Source organism: Sciurus carolinensis, chromosome 2, assembly GCF_902686445.1.
Source record: "Sciurus carolinensis chromosome 2, mSciCar1.2, whole genome shotgun sequence".
Classification (NCBI taxonomy): domain Eukaryota; kingdom Metazoa; phylum Chordata; class Mammalia; order Rodentia; family Sciuridae; genus Sciurus; species Sciurus carolinensis.
Window position 1 is genome coordinate 150,986,391 of NC_062214.1, and position 22,471 is coordinate 151,008,861.

The window sequence follows — 22,471 nt, forward strand, 5'->3', positions numbered from 1 at the left end:
GGATCTCACTATGTTGCACAGGCTGTCTCAAATGATCCTCCTGCCTCAGTCTCCTGAGTACTAAAATTATAAGCCCATTCCATGACATCCAGCCAGATTCTTTTTTTAAAACTACAAAGCATTTAAAATATCACTAAGTAAAAAACATTCAGTTAAAAAAAATCAATTCAAAAAATTTTAAATTAATAATAATAAAGCGATGGTTTTTTTAGGTTTAATAATGATATATAATTTTTAAAAATTATTAGTTATAGCAGACACAATACCTTTATTTTACTTATTTTTATTTTTTTATGTGGTGCTGAGAATCAAACCCAGTGCCTCACACATGCTAGGCAAGCACTCTACCACTGAGCTACAACCCCAGTCTGGTATATGATTTTTTAAAAATAAAAATTCTTTACTTTTAGAGAAACATATAGAAATATTTACAGATGAAATATGTGTTCTGAAATCTACTTCAAAATAATCTTGGGAGTAGAATATTTAAATCTGTAGGGAAGGAGATGAAACATGAGTTGATAATTACTGAAGTTGGACAATGGATAAATGGGTTTATTATATTTTTCCGACTACTCTTGCACATTTTGAAATTTCCATGACAAGTTTAAAAGCAAAACGTTGAAAGGTCTTTTTAAGAAAGAGAACAAATTTTTCTAAAATGCTGTTTTTTTCCCTCTAAATTGGGTCTTTATGATTACATCTTGAAATATTGCTAATAGCTGAATATTTCAAATAGTGAACACTATTTGAAAAGTAACACTTCTAATGTGGTGTCAAATAAATTATGTTCAACACCTACCTGAGTAGGTACTAGCTACTAGGCACTTTGCGGTACAGAACAATTAAATTTTCATAAGATATTAATGAAAGTAAAATATACATTTTTCTCACCGTTCAATCAGTAAGCTTAGCAATTCCTGTGGTTTACAAAATGAACGATATGTAGTAAGAAAAGTGCGAACAAAATTGGGATCTGAAAAAGTAGAGCATAAACATATTTCATATTCAGTTTTTCAGTTTAATTAATTCAAAGTATCATATTTTCCTTCCTTTTTCTTTTTACTTTCACTTTTCCCACTGAAGCTTTTCCTGTCAATTGTGGTATTTTCTTGATAAATGAGGATTGTTTTCAAATTAAAAAAACATGAATATGCAAATTTTATGAGCACTTATTAGTAATGAAGTGAATATTATATTTTAGAAACATTTAATTAGTTATTTATCCCTTTTGATTTTGCAGTATTTTAATATTCTGAAGGTAATCCATTTTTTTCTGAGATCTTTAAAATGATTTAAATCTGCAGAAAAACAGATGAAACATGAGTTGACAATCAGTAAAGATGGATTATGGATAAATGGGTTTATACATTATTTTTGAACACCATTAAAAAGTTTTTGGGAACTAGGTCCTAGGCAAGTTCCTGTAATAAGTTTCACATACCTGCATACATATGATATGTTAACCTTTCGATTAATTTCACCACAGTTCCTCCTTTAATAATTGGGATTCCACTTCTACTTTGCAAGTTGTCTTCAAAAACAATGTTTTCCTCAGAGTCTTTTACCACAAAACGATATACTTCTGGACTTGGCAATCTCAGTGGCTGCTCATTTTCTTCTTTCAATAATACAGAATCTAGCATTCGATCTAGAGTACTACGATAATGAAGAGAAATAAGGGCTGCCATCCAATTATTTTTCTCTTCTGCAGACTTAGCAGCAAATATTATGCTATTTTCATCTTTGGATACTAATTCAAAAGCATGTCTGCACTCACAAGTATCTTCTTTATCACAGATTTGTACTTTCCTCATGACAAACTTCTCTTTTAATCTATATTCTGCACTACTGTAACCTGGAAGCCGGGTCTGGCCATGATTAGGTTTACAGCTGATCATTAAGCCATCAAACAGAAAAATATGTCGTTCATGTTTAGCACCAATTCTTGTCAATGGTCCTTCCATTATGAATTCATTGCAGCACTGTCCAATATCTTTGCCTTCCCATCCATCTATGTTTTTCTGAATTTCATTCATTTTTTTAATGGCCAGGTGCTTGCTTCTTAATTGACGATTATAAAAAGGGCAAACAGGATCCCTAGTTAAAAAAAAAAGATGACTTAAAATTTAATCAGTGATTACACAGTCCTAACTCCTAATTTCTTCAAGTGCAAACTATCGCAAATCAAGTGACGAAAATACTAACTGAGGGAGTAATTCAGTGATAGTGTACAAGGTTATTAGCATACATGAAGCCGTTGGTTAAATCCCCAGACTTCTTTTTAATTACTTATTTCATTACTTTTATTTTACTTATTTTTATTTTTATGTGGTGCTGAGGATTGAACCCAGTGCCTCGCACATGCAAGGCAAGCGCTCTACCAGTGAGCTACAATCCCAGCCCCTAAGTCCCCAGATTTTCAAAGGGAAAAAATTAAATAATGAAATACTAAATTTTATACACATTTACTTTCTTCTAACTTTGTCACTAACAACTACGTGTCCCATTTTGTTACTATGAAAGAGAAGTACTACAGGCTCTATATTTCAAAATTCCTAATGCCATAAATACTAAAATGACAAAGAATCTTAAATTCTAGTATTGATTATACAAAAATAATTAAACACATTTTTTAGATTTATTAAGCATATCTTAACCTTATGACAATGCTAATCTTAAAACTAAAACAACCAAAAGAAGTGAAAGAAAAGCACAACTTTTAAAAATGCAATTATCATTATAAATTACACTTTTTTGAGAAAACCAAGATACAATGAACAATACCAGATACAATGAAGCATACAGAAATATTCATATTTTCAACAGTTTAGAATTACCCAGGTCGGCGTCTAGGTGAATACTGCTTGTAAATTCGGTCCATACTACCTTGAAGATTCATGAGAGCAGTAATAGCTTGGTTCAAACATTCTCTATCTTCTTGCTCTTCACTGCATGCTTTCAATTGCTAAGAAGACCAAATGATAAATTAAAACTGCTTTGATTCTTCCCTCAATTTTCTTGTAATTAGAGAAGGCATCATCAAATACTTAAAACTTTAAATACATTTTAAATATACTTAATAAAAACAGCTATATTTTTTATAACTATGTATACTTTATGACCTCATAAACCAACCTTCTTTCCACAAATACAATATAGATATAAACTATTATTAACAAAGCAAACAGTAAAAAAAAAAAAAGACTGTGAAAATCATTTGAACATCTTCCAGATTTATAAAAACAGTTTAAAATATCTAAAACATGAAGACTACAAGTTGCTTTTATTCATTAGCAACCCTAATACAGAAAACAGGATAAACTCCCACAGATGATTTCATATTCTCTAATGATTAAATACTTGAGTTTCAGCAATTTCAAAAAGCTTACATATCTTTGTTTTACAACAAAATAAAGTAGAAAAACTTTAACACAATCCATGAGAAACTTTTCTGCAAACAAAATTCATAAAGGATTCTACTAGTATTTTTATAACATAAAATCCAAACATTCTAGTCAAGATCAAGAAACCACAAAAAATAATATTGTATCTTATAACCATTAGAAATAAAATTTGAAAACTGGTTTGTTAATCCCCAAAGCTCTGGCTTTATTTTGTTTTCCAAAATTTCTCTTGTATCTCATGCTCAGAAAGGAAAAAAAGTTTACATTATAATAAATAATTCACATTGTACTATTCTCCAATGTTTCAATTCTTTTGACAAAAAAGTTCAAAGTGGACTATTATATAGATGTATAAATTATATATTTATGTAAGAACAAATATGGAAAATTATTGCTTCTTTCAGAAAAATTTTAAAAAGTTAAATCTATTTTGATTTTCAACTTCCTAGAAAATTTGTGCAAATTTTACATTTTCCTCATATTCCAACTGCAATCTCAAAAGCATTCAGCAAGATTTTCCTTTCCCAGGAAGGAAATGGTTGGATATTGTTTGAGAACTTGATCCATTACCTTTTATTTTTGTCCTAAAAATTATTTGATGTATGAAACACTGAGGCATTTGGCTTTTTAAAGATATCTTTAGGAGTTTTGCCATTAAGAGATTAGCAATAAAAATAATTTACGTGACTATCATTAGAAGTAATATCTTAATCTCTGGACTAAGAAATAAAACATTCAAGCATTAGCACAAAAGGGTCAAATTACCATGTAAAATTTGCAGAAAGATAATGCTGGGTTATTCTGACCTTTAATGGTGAAAATTACTAAAAATTTCTTATGATTTTTCTCAGCTCCACTCTGAAATATTTTCTTAATAATGATGGATGTTGATGATATAATATGCTTAAAGCATTTTTATTCTGTTTTTGTTGACAAATTTTCAAATTGTCACTAATGTTGAGATTCTAAGGCTACAAGGATACTAAATTTCTATTATCTACTTAGCTTAAGCCCACCCAAATTCTTAAACATGTCTTTTTAAAATAGTTGTGTAATAATTACAGGTTGTCAAGCAGAAAAAAAAATTTCATTATGTTTAGAAAATTATATTTCCTACTGATAACAGTATATAAAACATGACTGGCACAACTTTTGTCCAATAATTTGCAAAATATTTCTTGAATTTTCAGCAGTAATATTTCATAAACATCAGCTTAAGAATATCCAAGCTAGTTCTCTATAGATATTTGAAAGACTATATTCTAAATTTCGTACACTGACATAGAAATTACCACACTGAACTACTTACAAATTAGTCATGCTCTTTCATGGGCTCCATAAACTTTCTCTTTTTTTGCAGTACTGGGGATCAAACTCAGGGCTTGTGCTTGCGAGGCAAGCACTCTACCAGCTGAGCCATCTCCCCAGCCCTCCATAAACTTTCTACGTGCTGGTTCTCCTAAATACCCAATGAACTTAGCCTCTAGGATATCTAGAAATGTCTCTTCTCAATGAAGATGGCTTCCAATGATGCCTTTTCCCCCTTTATTTTTTCTTTGGAAGCAATAGCACATTTATAAAAAAAAGTTGTAAACATAACACACATCAACTCCTATATACTATCAATCACTAATTTTTTAACACTTTGCCACAAGCTTCATCGTTCTGGGTGTACCATTTTCCCCCTTGGACTCTATTTAAGAGTAGTTTGTGATACTATCCAGTTCCTTGCAGAATAAGGGGAACAATTGCTGAATGGTTCAGATATCATTTTTGGAATAGAAGAAAAACTCATGTATTACAAATTACTGTCAAATAGTACTTTTCCCTTTGACTCCTTTAATATTTCAGTGGAATATTTTAGAATAAGGATTTTCTTTTCTTTTTTTTTTTCCAGAATCATAGTATAGTGATCAATTTCAGGAAAATAAACACTGAGTAAAGTTCTATTACCTAATCTACTATAGATATTTCAGTTCTGTCACTTGTCCCAGTAACATCTTTTTTTTTTTTTTTTTTTTTTTTTTTTTTTGTGGTGCTGGGGATTTGAACCCAGGGCTTTATGCTTGCAAGGCAAGCACTCTACCAACTGAGCTATCTCCCCAGCCCCACCAGTAACATCTTTAGGATAATTTTCTTCCCCAATATAGGATCCAGTCAGAGATGCACTAAATTCTCTCATTTCTATTGTCAATATAAATAGTTCCTCAGCATTTGTCTTTCATGACTTCTTCAAATAAATAAGAACATATACACTTACTAGAATAAATCCATATTCACCCAAAAGCCATATGAATTTTGCTTCTAACTGCCCGAGGCAGAATTAGTTACTCTTACCATGGTTGTCTCACAGTATTACTTCTATTAGGCACTTATAATTCCTTGTTCTTCTTCATTTCCTTCACTAAACTGTAAATGCCTTAAAAACTGTGGCTGTTCTATTCATTTTCAGTATAGTACCTCTCATGGTGAGTACCCAAAAAGTACTCACCAAGAGTAATTAGAATAAATGAATTATTTTATAAACACTTAGACTTTTAGGTGTTAAGACAAATGATGAATATTTTTTGAATTCTCTATCCATTTGTTTTATGCATTAGCTTATTTAATCTTTATTACATCTCTGTAAGATAAGTATTATTACCATAAACATGTACAAATGAAGGAAGTGAAGCACAGAGAAGTTAGGTAATTTGCCTAAAAGGAGAAGCAGAACCTATATTCAAACTCAGGAGCCCTAACCCCAGTGTCCCTATTTGTAGGCTATATTATTATGTTATGTCTGTACGTTGACACCAGATACAACTGTGTAAAACACTGAACTATTTCTAAATCTGATGACAAACTGAAAAGGATTCCTTCTATGATAAAAGCAAACTAAATAATTATAATTTAATGAAACTGTGCTTTGGATGAAAGGTCAATGAGAATAAACACCCTTGCAATATATATTTAAATTAAGTAATAAAATAGAAGTGATTAATTTGTATTATCTTATAAACATGGTTGAAGAGATAATCATTCTTCTCAGTTGTAAGTGTATCTTATCCAAGATTTTACACCTCATTTAAGTATTTTCTCACCTCTAGGAACTTCACTGAAATACTTACCAAGCTTCTCTTGAATTCCTGTAAAATGCTACAACTATTATGGAATCTATATGTCTGAAGCATGGGAAATTATAATAAATTGTGAATGTGTCTCTATTTCACTGGACCAGGAACTTCGTCTAGATGTGAAATAATATGTGTGTGATTATTTTTGGTAGTGATTAACTTCATCCTATATTTTCATAAAAGTAGAGTTAGTAATTTGGTGGAAAATTCAACTCATTAAAACCTTTTTTTTTTTTAAATGTGCTTTAAAAAACAACCCCACATTATCTTTCTTCACCATGTCCTTCAATGATGCGTCAGTACTAAAAGAGTGAATATACAGTAAAATATTTCTCATAGTTTCAAGGGTCAGGATATTTCTTTCAATAGATGTATCTCCAGCTTGTTATGAATATACTCACAAATACATTCAAAAAGAATGATGAAGCAAACGTTGCGTAATATGAACAACTGGTGAATCAAGGTGAAAGGACCTTACTGTACTATTCTGTCCATTACTAAACTTCCTGGAAATGCCCATGGAATTAGGAGAGTAAAAGAATGATACAGGGCTTTGAACAAATCCTTTCTAAAGTGAGAGAGTAGATATGTGTTTAGTAATGAAGGATAGACAATTTTTTTTCTTTGAATATAAAAATTATATCAAAGTATTTGTATATTGGGAAATGATATTTTTTTTCTTTTTCCTTGCATAAAGACTGAATGAAGTATGTTTTAAAAACTCTACAAGTTATCTTTACAAAAAGTAGTTTGTGGGCTGGGGTTGTGACTCAGTGGCAGAGTGATGCCTAGCACATGCAAGGCACTGGGTTCAATTTGCAGAACTGCATATAAATAAATAAAATAAAGGTCCATTGACAACTAATAAAAAATATATATTTTTTTAAAAAGTAGTTTGTAAAAATTAATCTGAAGAAAACTGAAAATATGGTTTGTAATCAACCCTGGGGGATTAAATTTGTAAAGAAAAAGAAAAATATTATCTATAAAATGAGCTTTAAAATATTGCTATCCCTAACAGTAATTTGACAATGTATTTGAAAAAATAATTTTAGGCATACTGTGTATGATATCTTACAATTTCCCATTATATAAATGTTTTTCCATCTTGCTGTATAATAAAACCTGATTCGGGGAAGTAAAATTCAAAAACCATTTAAATGCTAAGTTCACAAATAAATTTTTCTTGGTATATCACTGAAGTAGATAGACACTTTAAATTAAAACAGCAGCTGATAACTGCTCCAAAATTGTTTTTTATACCCAAAGGAAAGTGATATCTTTGAGTCAAACTAGTCCAGTCTTCTGTCTTATGGTTCTCAGGCCAAAGTAAGCTTTACAGGAAACAGAACTTATTTTGAATGAGTACTGAGCCAAAATAATACCACAAAAAAATCATGTCTGACTATATGAAGAACTTCTATCACTAAATGATTAAAAACAATCTGGTTAGAAAATGGGCAAAGGACTTACGTACACATTTTCCCAAAGAAATGGCCAAAAGGCACATAAAAGATGCTCAATATCTCATCCTAGCAAATGAGATATGCATGGTAGCCAAAAGATGGAAGGAATCTCAAGTATTTATCAACAGATGAGCAGATAAACAAAATATGGTACATACATACAAAGGAATATTGTCATCTCTCAAAATTACATTTGTAAGCTTCACTGATGATGTTTGTTGTACTAAATTTTCTTCCACTGTTCTGAATAAACCGTATTTTATTCTTTTCTGGTTGACAATGTTTTACTACTATTACTGATGATACCTGCTATTATGAACATTCTTGTACATGTCTCTTTGTATAACCTATGCATTTGATTTCTCTATGGTATATACTCAGGGATAGAACAGTGTGGTCATCAAATGTGTATATCTTCAAGTTTAAGAAATAATGCTAAGCAGTTTTCAAAGTAGTCTGTAGTACAGACTGCATTACTACTAGAATACCTAAGAAGTCATGTTGCCCTTTATGCATATTTTTACTTTTTAACTTCTGTCATCCATGTGTATGTAATGGTGTCTTATGGGTTTAATTTGGATTTCCTTGATTAGTAATGAGCTTGATATATGTTCACTGGCCTTTTGGATAACCTGTTTTGTAGAGTTATTAAAATCTATCACCATTTTAAGTATCTTCTCTTGGCTTGACTTTTCATTTTACACTTCTGCTTGTCCTTAATTACTGCTATGCATGAATTAAAACTAAAGATATTCCACGGATTATAGTTTTATTGATCAGACATGGGTGGTTTCCTTTTATGCATTCTTTGAAGCTTTAAATACCTATTAAGAAAGAATGGAGGGGTGGGTGGGAAGGGAAAAAATAACAGAATGAATCAACAACATTACCCTATGTAAATTTATGATTACACAAATGGTATATGCCTTTACTCCATGTTCAGAGAAACAACATGTATCCCATTTGTTTACAATAAAAAAAAAAAAAGAGTACCTGCTGCCCTTAGATAAGCATCAGAACTAATCAATTAGTTTCTTTTCTCACTTCAAGTGCCCATGTACTTTCCTTTGATCTTTAAAAGCCAGGAGTGATTAACAACGTGGGCATGTGAGAGATGGAGATTTTCTGGCAACCATCCAATCTCATTCCCTTCATAACTGCTACTAATTTTCACTGGTATCAGCTAACATCTGATCACTTCTGTCTACTTTCAGATTGCTTTTCTTTTTCAAGTGTAATTCCAACATATCTTGCTCAGTGAAATTTTCTTCCCAAACTTTTTTATTGCTTTTCAGAGGCAAAGCGGTTTTCTGCTTGACTAGTTTGTACTTCTTTAGAAGACAAAATTGTTGGTTCAAACAGCCTGTTTATACTTTTTCCATCTAATTCTACTAGTAAAAATATTAAATAAAAGTCAGAATAATTATATGTATATACTTTGTAGGCATCTAGGAAAAAAATGTATTTGTTGGTATCTTTTTTTGTTTGGTTTGATTTTGCTGTCAGTGCTGGGAACTGAACCCAGAAGTGCTCTACCTCTAAGTTGCATCCCATTTTTTTGTTATTGTTTGTTTTTGTTTTTGTTTTTTGAGGTAGTTGCCCATGCTGGCTTCAAACTTGCAATCCTGCTGTGCCAGTCTCCCGTGTAGCTGGAATTACAAGGATGTACCACCATCCTGGCTAATTTGGTGGTTTCTATTTATTTTTTTTTTATTTTAATTTTTTTATTTATTTTTTTATTTTTTTTGGGTGCTGGGAATCGAACCCAGGGCCTTGTGCTTGCAAAGCAAGCACTCTACCGACTGAGCTATCTCCCCAGCCCCATTTGGTGGTTTCTAATGAGTACTTACCTACCTCAAGAATTCTTACTATCTGGGTACAGGTGGAGCATGCTTTTAGTAATACCAGCTACTTGGAGGGAAGGAAAATCAAATTCAAGGCCAGCCTCAACAATTTAGCAAGATCCTGTCTCAAAATAACTAAATAAAAAGGGCTGGGGATGTGGCTCAGTGGTACCGGCACCATTGAGTTCAATCTCCAATACTTCAAAACAAACAAAAAAAAAAAAAAAAAGAAAAAAAAATGGAGCAATATTACCTATAATATTGAGGTAATATTATTTATATAATTTGATTGTATGTTATCTTTATGAAGACTAATCAATCCATAAAGAACTCATAAAGAGAGTGCAGTCTTCATATGAATAATACATATATGACCCCAGATATTTACTTGAATTCCTAAAATATTTCTAGATGATATACATGTCTTCTTAGAAGTCCTATTATTAGTCTTAGAGTTGTTCTCTATATTTGTCAACATTTTAAAACCCTGATTTGACTATATAGTTGAAATTTTTTTTTTCCCTATCTGGATGATTACAAGGTTGCTCTTATAGCTAGCTACTTATGTCTGCATCTAAGATTAAGACATTGACTATGACGGCTGACTCATCCTGAAGCCATAGCTACTTGTGTCACCACTCACTCACTAGATCTCTTGACGAATGAGACTTAGACTAGTGGTTGGTTAGTAAATTAAAACAAAGCAAATAATCATTTTTTAAAAAAGATATGTAATATGTATATTATATATATATAGATAAAAAGCACATTTTTATATGCTTTTGAATATACTATTTGGCCTTAATTGTGAGGGAAAGAATACTATACTGCATGGTTTAAAAAAAAAAGTTCACTGTGTATATATACCACAGTTCCTTTATCCATTCATCAACTGAAGGGCATCTAGGTTGGTTCCATAATCTAGCAATTGTGAATTGAGCAGCTATGAACATTGATGTGGTTACATCACTGTAATATGCTGATTTTAAGTCCCTTGTGTATAGGCCCAGGTATGCTTACACAAGTGGTATGACTCTACTTTGTGTACTAACAGAGAAACAACAGTTGTACCCCATTTGTTACAATGAATCAAAATAAATAAATAAATAAAATTTTTAAAAAGTCAACTTCAAAAGTGATTTTCTTAAGAAGTTAAAATAAGATGAAAATTTAGAGCAATGTTATACATAAAAAAATTATTACATAAATAAATCAAGAATTAAAAGACTAGTATTGAGTGTCTCTAAAAGTTCTTTTCAAAAAGTAGCCTCTTCTATCAGGTTGGTAACTCAAGATTCCATTGTGAAATGATAGATAAATTTTCCTGTTTGTCTACCACATGGAAATGATCTGAACATAAGAAAGATACATAGAATTTTCTCCAAAATTCCTGGAAAGTTTATTAGATACACACACACACATCCTTAGCCCTAAGATATTTTTTTTGTGTGAATAAAAAGTATTTAAAATAATATGATCAAGTCAAAAACTAGTTTTCAGACCTCATAAATGTACTTCCTATAAGACTCAGGAAGTTTTTGCCTTACCTTTAATAATTCAAAATAATGCCAACAATGATACACTGGCACCAGCATAAGGCGAGGAAGAACATAACGAACTGCTTCCTTAAAACCATCAGCAATGGACTGCAAAACAAAAGCAATGTAATGTACCTCTGACATCAATGATACATAAAAGCAATTCCTAACAGACAGCTTTTAAAATTATACAAGCTTGTAAAAACTAAAATGAAAAGCATAAGCTATATTGAAATTGTAGTACCATAAATTAAGTTTTCCCCCTCCTTTCCCCACTTTATTAGAGATTATATACAGTTCTTCATCTTAGGTTAGGCTAACTGACTCTCACAAAAGTCTTCTGCAGCTTTTCTTCAAACATTTGGGCTTCCATATACCCTAAAGGAATTCTGAAAAGCTATAAATACTCTCTTGCATATTTTTATGTTGTCATTAGAACTGTTCTAAATTTAAATACCTATAAAGGAATTGTTTGAAGAGATGATGTATAATATAAACGTGACAGATACATTTCACCAGTGACTGACTGAATTTCAGACTAAGGTCATTTAACTTACAAAATTATTTGTTATGTAACTTAATTGACAAAGTCAATCTTCACTGGCAAAACAAATAGATCAGACATTTGTCAGAAAGCCTGAGTTGATTATTATACTTAAAAAAAAAAACAAAAAACTTTAGGGTTGGGGAGATAGCTCAGCTGGTAGAGTGCTTGCCTCGCAAGCACAAGGCCCTGAGTTTGATCCCCAGAACCACAAAAAAAAAAAAAAAAAAACTTTAATACCATGGTCTCAAAGAGTAAAAGCATCAGGAAGAACTTAAAACTGCTTCTAACATAGGTTTAACAACTTTACAAGCTTCCCCTCTTCTTTACAGTGAATGAACGTACTCTTTTAATGAGTATGAATGAGTATGAATGAAGTACTCTTTTTAAAAAGTTAATATTCATCTTTATAATCAATATATTGCTTCTTATTTCTTAGGTAGTCAGATAAATGTGACAATGAAGAGGCAGATATGACATTTCACTACCAAGAGCTTTTACCATAATCACCCCATATCTTTCTTTTGGATATCCTTACTTTGTACTCAATGAACTCTCAGTAATAATGCTTTTATTTATTTATTTATTTTTTCTTTTCATTGGTGCCCTGGGAAGTTTTACATCTTGGATCAGCACATAATAGGAAATTCAATATGGCAAGGGCTAATGTACAAGAGAAATTGGAAAAGAGAATGTGAAATACACAAACAAGGTATCAGACAAACTAGGAACTAATTCCCTTAAAGTTATCTGTGCTTTTATTATCCCTTGAAAAACTTTCATGTATACCTAGGGATAGGTGTTGAAAATTACTACTCTGTAGAACAAGTGATTTTCTAGAAGTTATAAGGGATTTGAAATCAATTCATGTTGATTTTTTTAAAGTTGACTTATTGATGTTTCTCCCCACAAGACAAATAATGACAAGACCAATATATAATGTGAGAAAGAATATGATATGCTTCTTTTGAAAATTTTGCTCAAAGATACCCCTGTAATTCATATATTTCTCCTATGGATAAAAGTATGAAATAAAACTACCCACTGTATTTGGCAAATTAATTGTCAGGTAGTTTTTAGTATTATAGAACACAGATGGTAGTGTTTTGAGAGAGAAGGGTAAAAGACAGTAAGATAACTGACTGCAGAGTGAAAAAATGGAAGGTAGAGTAGCTAGAGTGAAGAAAGGTTGGATCATTTGCTTGCTTGTTTTAAGACAACACAGAGTTGATAATTTCATATGCTGAGAAGAAAGAGTCAGTCTAGATGCAGAAGTTGCTACAGCTAATGAGTAGTTGAGTATCACTTATGTCAATGAAATATTTAGGTGTTGACAGAATAAAAATTTTGTCTCTCTTCACCTATTTTCATTTTATCTAAATGCATTATTAAACCAAGAAATTCACATCTTCCACCTCACTTCAATATTTATCTTCTTTAAATTGTAGACCTGATAGAGAAAACAATGTGAGAATGTATGAGGCTATTCTCATTTATGATTTGTCCAAATCTTCCTATAGGAAATATGATACTGAAATAGCTCCCCAGATTCATCTCTACACTCTCATCTAGAATGTGCCAGATTCTTCTGGTTATTCAATACGTGTGATGCTGTACTATAAAAGATTTACCACATTAAGAGCAAACTGAAAGAGGACAGAAAACAGAAAATAATTTAAAATGGGCTTAGAATAGATTTTGAAGGACTAATGAAATTTATTTTCACACTTGCTTTAAAAAGCATTCTAGCATTACAAACATTTGAAGGATAAGATGATGATATATTTCTTTATTTGTTTTATAAATAAATAACATTTAATTTAAGTTTACCTGGAAGTGTAGAGCAACTGCAGGCCTGGCCATCAACTTACTGAAATGTTCATTAAACTCTGGTGAAAGAATATCCTGTGATAATGTTTCATAAGGATCAAATGCTTGCTCCTGTTTTTTAAAAAACAAAAAATGAAAATATTAAGTTTAAAAAACATCTTTTCTACTAATATGCTATTGATTATCTAAAGACAAAGTTCTGTTCAAGTCCTCAGTGAAGCATCATCCCTTCTTGCATTCTACTTTGCAAAGACAAACAATAACTATGTCTGCAACTGATACATTTTTAAAAATGTAAGCACTGACTTTGAACACTAGATGTCAAGAGGCTATGGGTTTAAAAATAAAAAAACAGAACTTTGTGATCAGAAGTATCAAGCTATTAAAATATACATTTTATCCCCAGTAAATGAGAAGTATATCGATAAGTAAAGGAGCTGGAAACTCAAGTTTACCCAGGTTTAAATAAGTTTACATTTAGGATACTTTCAAAGGAAACAAAATGGGTACTCAACAGTTTCCAAAATTAAAGAAGAGCAAAGATAACAGACAGTAAAATAACAAAACAGTAACTGCCCATAACTTTTCCAATGTATTTAAGTAAATTTCTATTTTCCAATAATAATTAATGGCTCCAATGTTTAGTTAGAACTAAGGCTAGTAGGAATGTAATATGATATAGCCCTCATAAAAACAATTTGGTGCTGGGTGTAGTGGCAACACCTGTAATCCCAGAGGCTTAGAAGGCCGAGGCAAGAGGATCACAAGTTCAAAGCCAGCCTTAGCAACTTAGTAAGGCCCTAAGCAAATAGCGAGACCCTGTCTTTGAATTTAAAAAAATTAAAAATTTTAAAAAGGGGCTGAGGATTTGGCTCAGTGGTTAAGTGCCCCTGGGTTCAATCCTTGGTCCAAGGAAAAAAAAGAAAAATACAACAATTTGGCAGGCCCTCAAAAAGCAAACACAGAATTACCATATAAACCAATGATTTCATTTCTATGCATACACCTAAAGAAATTGAAAACAATGAAACATTATTCACAATAGTTAAAAAGTAGAAATAATAATACAAATATCTATCAACGACAAATGGATAGGATGAATAAAACAAGGTAATGTTGAATATCCCTTATCAAAAATGCTTAGAACCTAGAAATGTTTCAGATTTTGGAGTTTTTCAGATTTTGGAATATTACATAGATTTTATGGGTTGCATATCCCTGATCTGAAAATCTGAAATCTGAAACACCCTGAAATTCCAAACATATTTGAATGATGGCTTGAAGTGCTTTGGAATCCAAAACTTTCTGAGGATTGGCTTGTTGGGGGCCATCTATGAGCTTGTGTGAACTAAGGGACAGAGCAATAGGCAGGGAAGCCACTGTCTTGGGAACTAGGTGGAAACCCCCAGGTGTGAGACTGCCCACTTCATGCTGGTACCTTGACCAGTTCACTGCTCAAGTTCAAGCACAGCCTCCTGAAGATGGGTGTAACCTGCCAAATGCCAATCGACCTGTTTACTGCAAGACCCCTGCCACACCAAGAAATAAACACTGGGGGCTGAGGAGATAGCTCAGTTGGTAGAGTGCTTGCCTTACAAGCACAAGGCCCTGGGTTCAATCCCCAGCACCCAAAAAACAAAAAAAAAAAAAAACACTGAAACAAAATTCCCACTGAAACTTTATTCCTGACTTTGATGTACTCCCCCTTAAATAAAGAACTGGGGCCTTTTTCAGTTGTTCAGTTATAGTTCCTATCAGGACTGGAAGATCCACCAGGTGCTCCACTTTTTAAATCTAATCTTTGGCTTCATCTTATTTCTTATCTATTATTTCAGACATCTTATTTTCTCAGGTGGTTCCCACCTCCTGAGCAGGAACCTGCTCTGTTGGGGTGCTAGCCACCCAGTCATACTGGCTGGCAATCAAAAAAATTGGGGCCTGGGCATGGTGGTGCACACCTGTGATCCCAGCGACTCAGAAGGCTGAGGCAGGAGGATTGCAAGTTCAAGACCTGTCTCAGAAAATTAGCAAGGCCTTAAGGATGTAGCAAGACCGTCTTAAAATAAAAATATAAAGAAAGAGCTGGGGATGTGGCTCAGTGGTTAAGCAATCCCCTGTACGAAAAAAATTTTAAAAAGTTTTGGATTTCACAGCATTTCAGATTAGTGATGTACTACCTGTTTATATGTGAAATGGAGTATTATTCAGTCACAGAAAGGAATAACATTCTGACTCATGCACTGACACAGATGAACTTTAAAACATTATGCTAAATGAAATAAGCAGACACAAAAGGATAAATATATAATTCCACTTACATGAAATATTTAAAATAGGCAAATTCATAGGGATAGAAAGTAGATTAGAGGTTACCGAGAGCTGGGAGAGGGAAGAACAGGAAGTTATTGTTCATTGTGTAGTTTTCTGTTTGGGTGATGAAAACGTTTTGGAATGATTTAGTGATGATGGCTGTAAAATACTGTGAATTTAATTAATACAAATGAACTGTACACCTAAAAATGGTTAATATGGGGCTGGAGATGTGGCTCAGCTATACTGCACTTGCCTAGCATATGTAAAGTCCTGGGTTCAATCCCCAGTGCAGCCAAAAAAAAAAAAAAAAAAAAAAAAGATAGGAAAGAAAGTTAAAATAGCATTTACATTTATAAGCAAATTTTAAAAAATATAGTATTTTAGAACCTCATGATATCTTTAAGAGTACAGCAAATTAACAAGAGACCAACAATTAATATGACATCACAATATAAAGACATTCTATTACGAATCAAGGTTGCATGTTAAGTATCAGTAACTAAATATTTTCATCCTATCAGTTTCTTTGTCCTGCAAAATGGACCTAATAAGACTGGTCTATGTTTACAGAAAAATATAGGCAAAGTTTATAAAATTAGGCATTTTTTACATGAAATCTAAAGATAGCACTAGAAATGCTAAAAGAAAGAAAAATGGCCAACGAGTATAAAAGAATGCTTAACATCATTGGTTTAAAAACATGAATAAAGGCATGTATTTCTTTTCCCATTAGAATGCCAAAAATGAATATTGTTTACAATAACAAGGAAAAAAAAGGAAAAAAACTACAAACTTATGGATAGTAGATGGTCAGATATGCTATGGTGTCTCCATACAACAGGGTATTTATACTAAAAAATTGTGGTGAAATGTATTTACCAACATGGAAAACATTCATAACATATAGATAAAAAAGGTTATAAAATAGGATAATTGAGCCTGGGGTTGCGGTTCAGTGGTAGAGCACCTTTCTAGCAAATGTTAGGTACTGGGTTCAATCCTTAGCACCACATAAAAATAAATAAATAAAATAAAGGTCTAAAAAAAAGTCTCATTTTAAAAAAAAGGATAATCATTTTCTTATAAATACACATAGGTTTGTATGATGCATACAAAAATATTTGTAGGGACAAATGAATGTTATCTAAAGGATAAGTTATCTCAGGGAGTTGCAAAATAGAATGAATTTCATTTTATTTTTATTTGTCTCTATTTTTCTGAATATTTTGCCATAAGCCACATTACTTTTGTAATCATTTATAAGATCTCCAAATAATTTTCACTTTGGGAAAAAATTAATATAAATCTTTTTTATTTTTGAAAATTCAGTCTAAAATTCACAAAAGCTAAAGAACTATAGTCAATAAAATTTATTTTCCTTCATCTTAAATACACTTAAAAAATCCTAAATGTTCATACTCTAGTATATAAATTTTCACTATAAATATTAATATAAATATACTATAGTTATTAAAACTATAAACAATGTAATTTTAGTTTGCTGTTCATTAGACCTCATGTATTTTTTTGCTACTAGAAATGAACCCAGGGGTTCTTTGGCACTGAGCTACATCCCCACTCCTTTTTATTTTTATTTATTTATGTATTTATTAATTTTGAGACAGGTTCTCGCTAAGTTTCTGAGGCCTCAAACTTTCAATCCTCCTGCCTCAACTTCCCAAGTTGCTGGGGTTATAGGTGTGTGCCACAGCAACTGCCTTTAAAGTATTTTTTTAAAAATAGTAGCCAGATTTTACAAAGAATATCTTTCCTAAATTTTTAAATACAGTATTTAGGACTTGCAGATTTTAAAGTAGTTTTGGAAACTTACTTCTGCCAAATCTTCAAAACAGCTGCCAGCTAAGGGATGAGGACTGCTTTCATCTGTCATTTCAACTGTGTCTTCAATCAAACCTAGAAGTTTCACAGTCAATTCGTGTATATCTGAAATGTTACTGAAAATCTTTTCAATATCCTGAAAAAAGAAAAGGAAAGGTTAAGGTATGTGAGGAATGTGAATCATGCTTTAAAATTACTACATACAAACAATGTAAGTATTAAGGGTGCATTTTCACCCACTCTGATACTAATATATTCGAAGACAGAGTGAAAATCCATTGTAAATATGGAAGGAAAATTTCAAAATACCTTAAGATCATAAAAATATTGGCATATATAGATTCTAGATAGTTTTCTTACATAATCCTAAAACCTCAAACTGTGAATGATTCTAAGTAATTCTTGAAATAAAGAATTCTGGCATGTGTGTGTTTAAAACTAGTTAAGATGCTGAAAGACTTGATTAAGATGATATATAGTTAGTGAATGACAAGAGCTGAGATCAAACTGAAGACACCTCAGTTTGAAGATACCTCAGATACAGTCTGTTTTTACAATCTGTGACTCAACTCCTGATTTTAAGAAGGAATTAAAGATTTCATTCAAATTCCTGTGTGTGAATTATACCTAGGTTAAAAAGGTTTGAGTCTTCTGGATAATTAGTCATATGATCTCATGACTAATTATCCAGGTTATAGTCAACTATTTTTCACTCTAGCATCTTGTAATGGAAATATCATGAACTTTAGAATATGACAATCTTGAGCTTAAAGTCTAGCTCCACCATGTGCTGTATAACATGACAACATGTTTGGTCTTTGTCTCTGATTTCTATGATGGGGGCTCATTTCATCATCTCCTTTAATCCTCAAAAGAATCCTACCAGTGCTGGATGTTAGTATATCAGGTATGTGACCATGAGCAAATTATTTAATTCCTTCCTACTTCTGTTTAAAGAGAGCCCAAGGGTTTGAGGTGAATAAAGAAAACAAAAACAAAGAACCCAAATTCAAGCTTGAGGTCTATAACTAACCTGAGTTAAGTCATAACTATTTTACGTCAATTTCCCTACTAGAAATGTAGGAATGATGATGCCTGCCCTGTACATCTCATAACATTGTTACATAGGTCAAACAAAATGCTAAAGGACTTTGAACCACAAAACTCTGACTACTTGAGATAGTATGTCAGGTCTGGTGTGGTGGCACAGGCCTATAATCCCAGCAGCTCCAGAGATTGAGGCAGGCAGGAGGATTGAAAGTTAAAAGTCAGCAAAAGAGAGGTACTAAGCAACTCAGTGAGACCCTGTCTCTAAATAAAATACAAAATAGAGCTGGGGATGTGGCTCAATGGTTGAGTGCTCCTGAGTTCAATCCCTGGTAGCACCCTCCTGCAAAAAAAAAAAAAAAATCAAGATAGTACATCAGGTGGGAGTTACTGACATCATTAAAGTAAATACACGTACCAAAGGAAAAAGGTGTCCAGTGTGGTGGCACATGCCTATAATTCCAGCTGCTTGGGAGGCTAACACAGAAGGACTCAAAGTTTGAAACGAGATGGGGCAACTCAGAGACCTGTCTCAAAGTAAACTTTTTAAAAAGCTTTTTAAAAACTTTTTTAAAAAAATTGTGGATGTAGCTCAGTGGTAGAGAATTTGCTAGCATGCATGAGGCCCTAGGTTCTTTCACCAGTACTAGAAAAAGAAAAGGGGTAGAGGGAGGCCAATTACAATACCTTAAATTATCATTTAAACTCATAACTCATTCTTTTGGAAAACAATGAGAAAAGCCAAATCAGTTCTTAATCTTAAACATTCATCCAGCTATGTCTTAGCACCATTCCCATTTGTTCATGTAATAGTTATTTTGAGAAGGAAGTTATGAGGTATAAGGGCAGAGTATTTTTAAAATGTGGATCAAATATACAGATACTTAAAACTAATCATTGATAAAGGAAGGAAAGAAGAAAAAAATTTAAGACAATGTTTGTCTATCTGGATTACCAGAGATGACTTAAGAAGCTACAGAGGTAAAAGAAAGATGGACAAATCTCTTTGAATCCCCACCCTACTCATGCAACATCCCCCGCTCCCATCTCCTTTTGTTTATGGGCATTCAGTTAAAACTTTATGAACTATTGCCTTAAAGTAACTACCAAAAGATAGGAGAAAGCATAGGACTATTTTTTAGACCACCTATCTTTTTCTCCACCTTCAATGAATAACTAAATCTCAGAAACTAAATAGCAATAAAAATTTCACTTCAGTGTAAATCTCCCCTTCTAATTTTGTGTCTATTTTTCAATGTCACTGCACTTATTATATAACAATTTGCATATGTTAAAATCCACAAATATACCGAAGAATATTTATATATGCTAATAAAGTAAAGAACATTACTATTTATAACTTTAAATTGCTATTTGGTTTTCAGGTATATGCAATTTCAAACCCAAAAGTCACTTACCAAAGGTTTAAATAACTTTCTGTCAGAAAGAAAGGCTTCTCGAAACACTTTTATAATCATATTTAGTTCCCGCAGATACTGTCTTTCTTCTGCAATTTCAGTTCTGACAAGGTCATAGTAGTTTAATTCACCTGAAGAACTAGGTTCATCTTCACAGAGAGAAACCAAACCTATGTCATCCTGATCAAACATATCCATCAAAACCTGAGAAAAACAAATCAGAAATGTATAAAGTTACTTTCTTTACTTTAGTAAAACTGTCTCAACTTGAAATTAAAATATTAAACAATGAGAATTATAGGTATTATAAGCAAATTTATATTAGAAAATTTAGAAAAAAATGAAAAGAAAAAGAAATGTTAAAGTAAAACTGCATACGGCAAAATAAACATTTCTGAAAATAAGATAAACCTAATGGTGAAATATACATATATATAGGTATGTATCTATATGTATACATATGTATGTAACATAAGATACACATACATACAAACATATTTTTAAAAAAGCATACATGAATCTGAACCAAAAATCCCAGCTCAGCCACTTATGAACTACGATTATGGACAAGTTATTTGTTCTTCTGAAAGTCAGATACCGTATATGTAAAATGTCATTGATGGAAGAATTCAATGAGGTAATGTACATAAAATGTATACGACTGTGTCTGGCAAACAGTAGGTATTTGCATGGTAGTTCCTTATTGTATTATAAGGAAGGTAGTATGCACTTGGGTGAAGTTAAAAAGGGAAAAGTGAAACGATATTTTTGTAAAGGTAGACAGCAGATAACAGTGTGAATCTTTTCTAATGCATACAATTAGCCTTCTGTGTATATACAGGTTCCATATCTATGGATTCAACCTACCTCAAATCAAAATTGTCAGAAAAAGAAAAACTGCATCTGTGTAGGACATGTATGAAGACTACTCTTCCTGTCATTATTTCCTAAACAAAACAATGTAATAACAATTTACATAGCATTTATGTTGTGTTATATATCATAAATAATCTAGAGATGAGATATGCCTAGGTTAAATACCAATACCATGCCATTGTATGTAAGAAACTTAAACATCTGTGGATTTTGGTATCTACCAAGGGTCCTGGTACCAATGTCCCACAAATACCAAAGGATAACTGTTACTTACCACACCAACAACTGCTATTAAGTTTACTTGCTAAATCTAAATATTATACTGACACTTAAAAAGCTATAGTGACAGTTTCTTCTTTCAGAAATAGGAAAAACTCCTACCATACATTAAGTCTGCTAATAGGCAAGAACTTTTTGTGAATCAAAAGCAACAGCAATAAGGTGACAATATATTTTAAATTAATAATAGTTACAAAAAATAGATTGTGCCTTGTTAATTACATTCAAAAATGGATGAAAAGAATTCTGAGAATTCAGGGGCTGGGGAGATAGCTCAGTTGGTAGAGTGCTTGCCTTGTAAGCACAAGGCCCTGGGTTCGAATTCAGAAAAAAAAAAAGGTATTATCCTGAAAAGGAAACTCCAATCTAAAACTACTTCAAAGGGATAAGGGGAAATTCTAACAATGCAGTAAGTGATAATATTCATTTAAAAAAACATCTACTGATCACCAGAAATTTTACCAGCTGTTGGTAAATTACTATAAAGAAGAAACTAAAAATGAACCCTGCCCTCCTGATCTTTGTGAATCTAACTCAGAAACCTCTCTTAGGGGGCTGGGTTGTGACTCAGTGGTAGAGTACTTGCCTAGTGGGGCACTGGGTTCGATCCTGAGTACCACATAAAAAATAAACAAATAAAGGTGTCGTGTCCACCTATAACTAAAAATATATTTTTTAAAATCTCTCAGGTCAGTTATTTTCATCCTCTTCTATGTTCTAGTTTAGACTATTAAACAATCAGCATCTCTTACAAGGATATCTAAGTCTCAGAATTTGATCTGTCTGCCACATGTCTTCCCATTTCCAAAATTATGTTCTTAAAAACAAATCTGAATCACCAATGTGGTGATGCACACCTGTAATCCCAGTTACTCAGAGGCTGAAGCAAGAGGATCATTATTCAAGGCCAATCTGGGCAATTTTGAGAAACCCTGTCCCAAAACAAAAAATATA

General features: G+C 32.2%; 1 protein-coding gene across 1 annotated transcript in view; it reads right to left on the reverse strand.

The window, feature by feature from the left end:
• Nucleotides 1–22,471, reverse strand: part of Sos2 (SOS Ras/Rho guanine nucleotide exchange factor 2) — a 103,369-nt gene that overhangs the window by 45,396 nt on the left and 35,502 nt on the right. The window contains exons 5-11 of the mRNA XM_047540218.1: nucleotides 20,363–20,566; nucleotides 17,890–18,033; nucleotides 13,746–13,856; nucleotides 11,381–11,479; nucleotides 2,841–2,968; nucleotides 1,445–2,100; nucleotides 895–976 (exon numbers count right to left, since the gene is read on the reverse strand). Coding sequence (XP_047396174.1) covers nucleotides 895–976; nucleotides 1,445–2,100; nucleotides 2,841–2,968; nucleotides 11,381–11,479; nucleotides 13,746–13,856; nucleotides 17,890–18,033; nucleotides 20,363–20,566 — 1,424 coding nt within the window. The remainder of the gene's footprint in view (nucleotides 1–894; nucleotides 977–1,444; nucleotides 2,101–2,840; nucleotides 2,969–11,380; nucleotides 11,480–13,745; nucleotides 13,857–17,889; nucleotides 18,034–20,362; nucleotides 20,567–22,471) is intronic.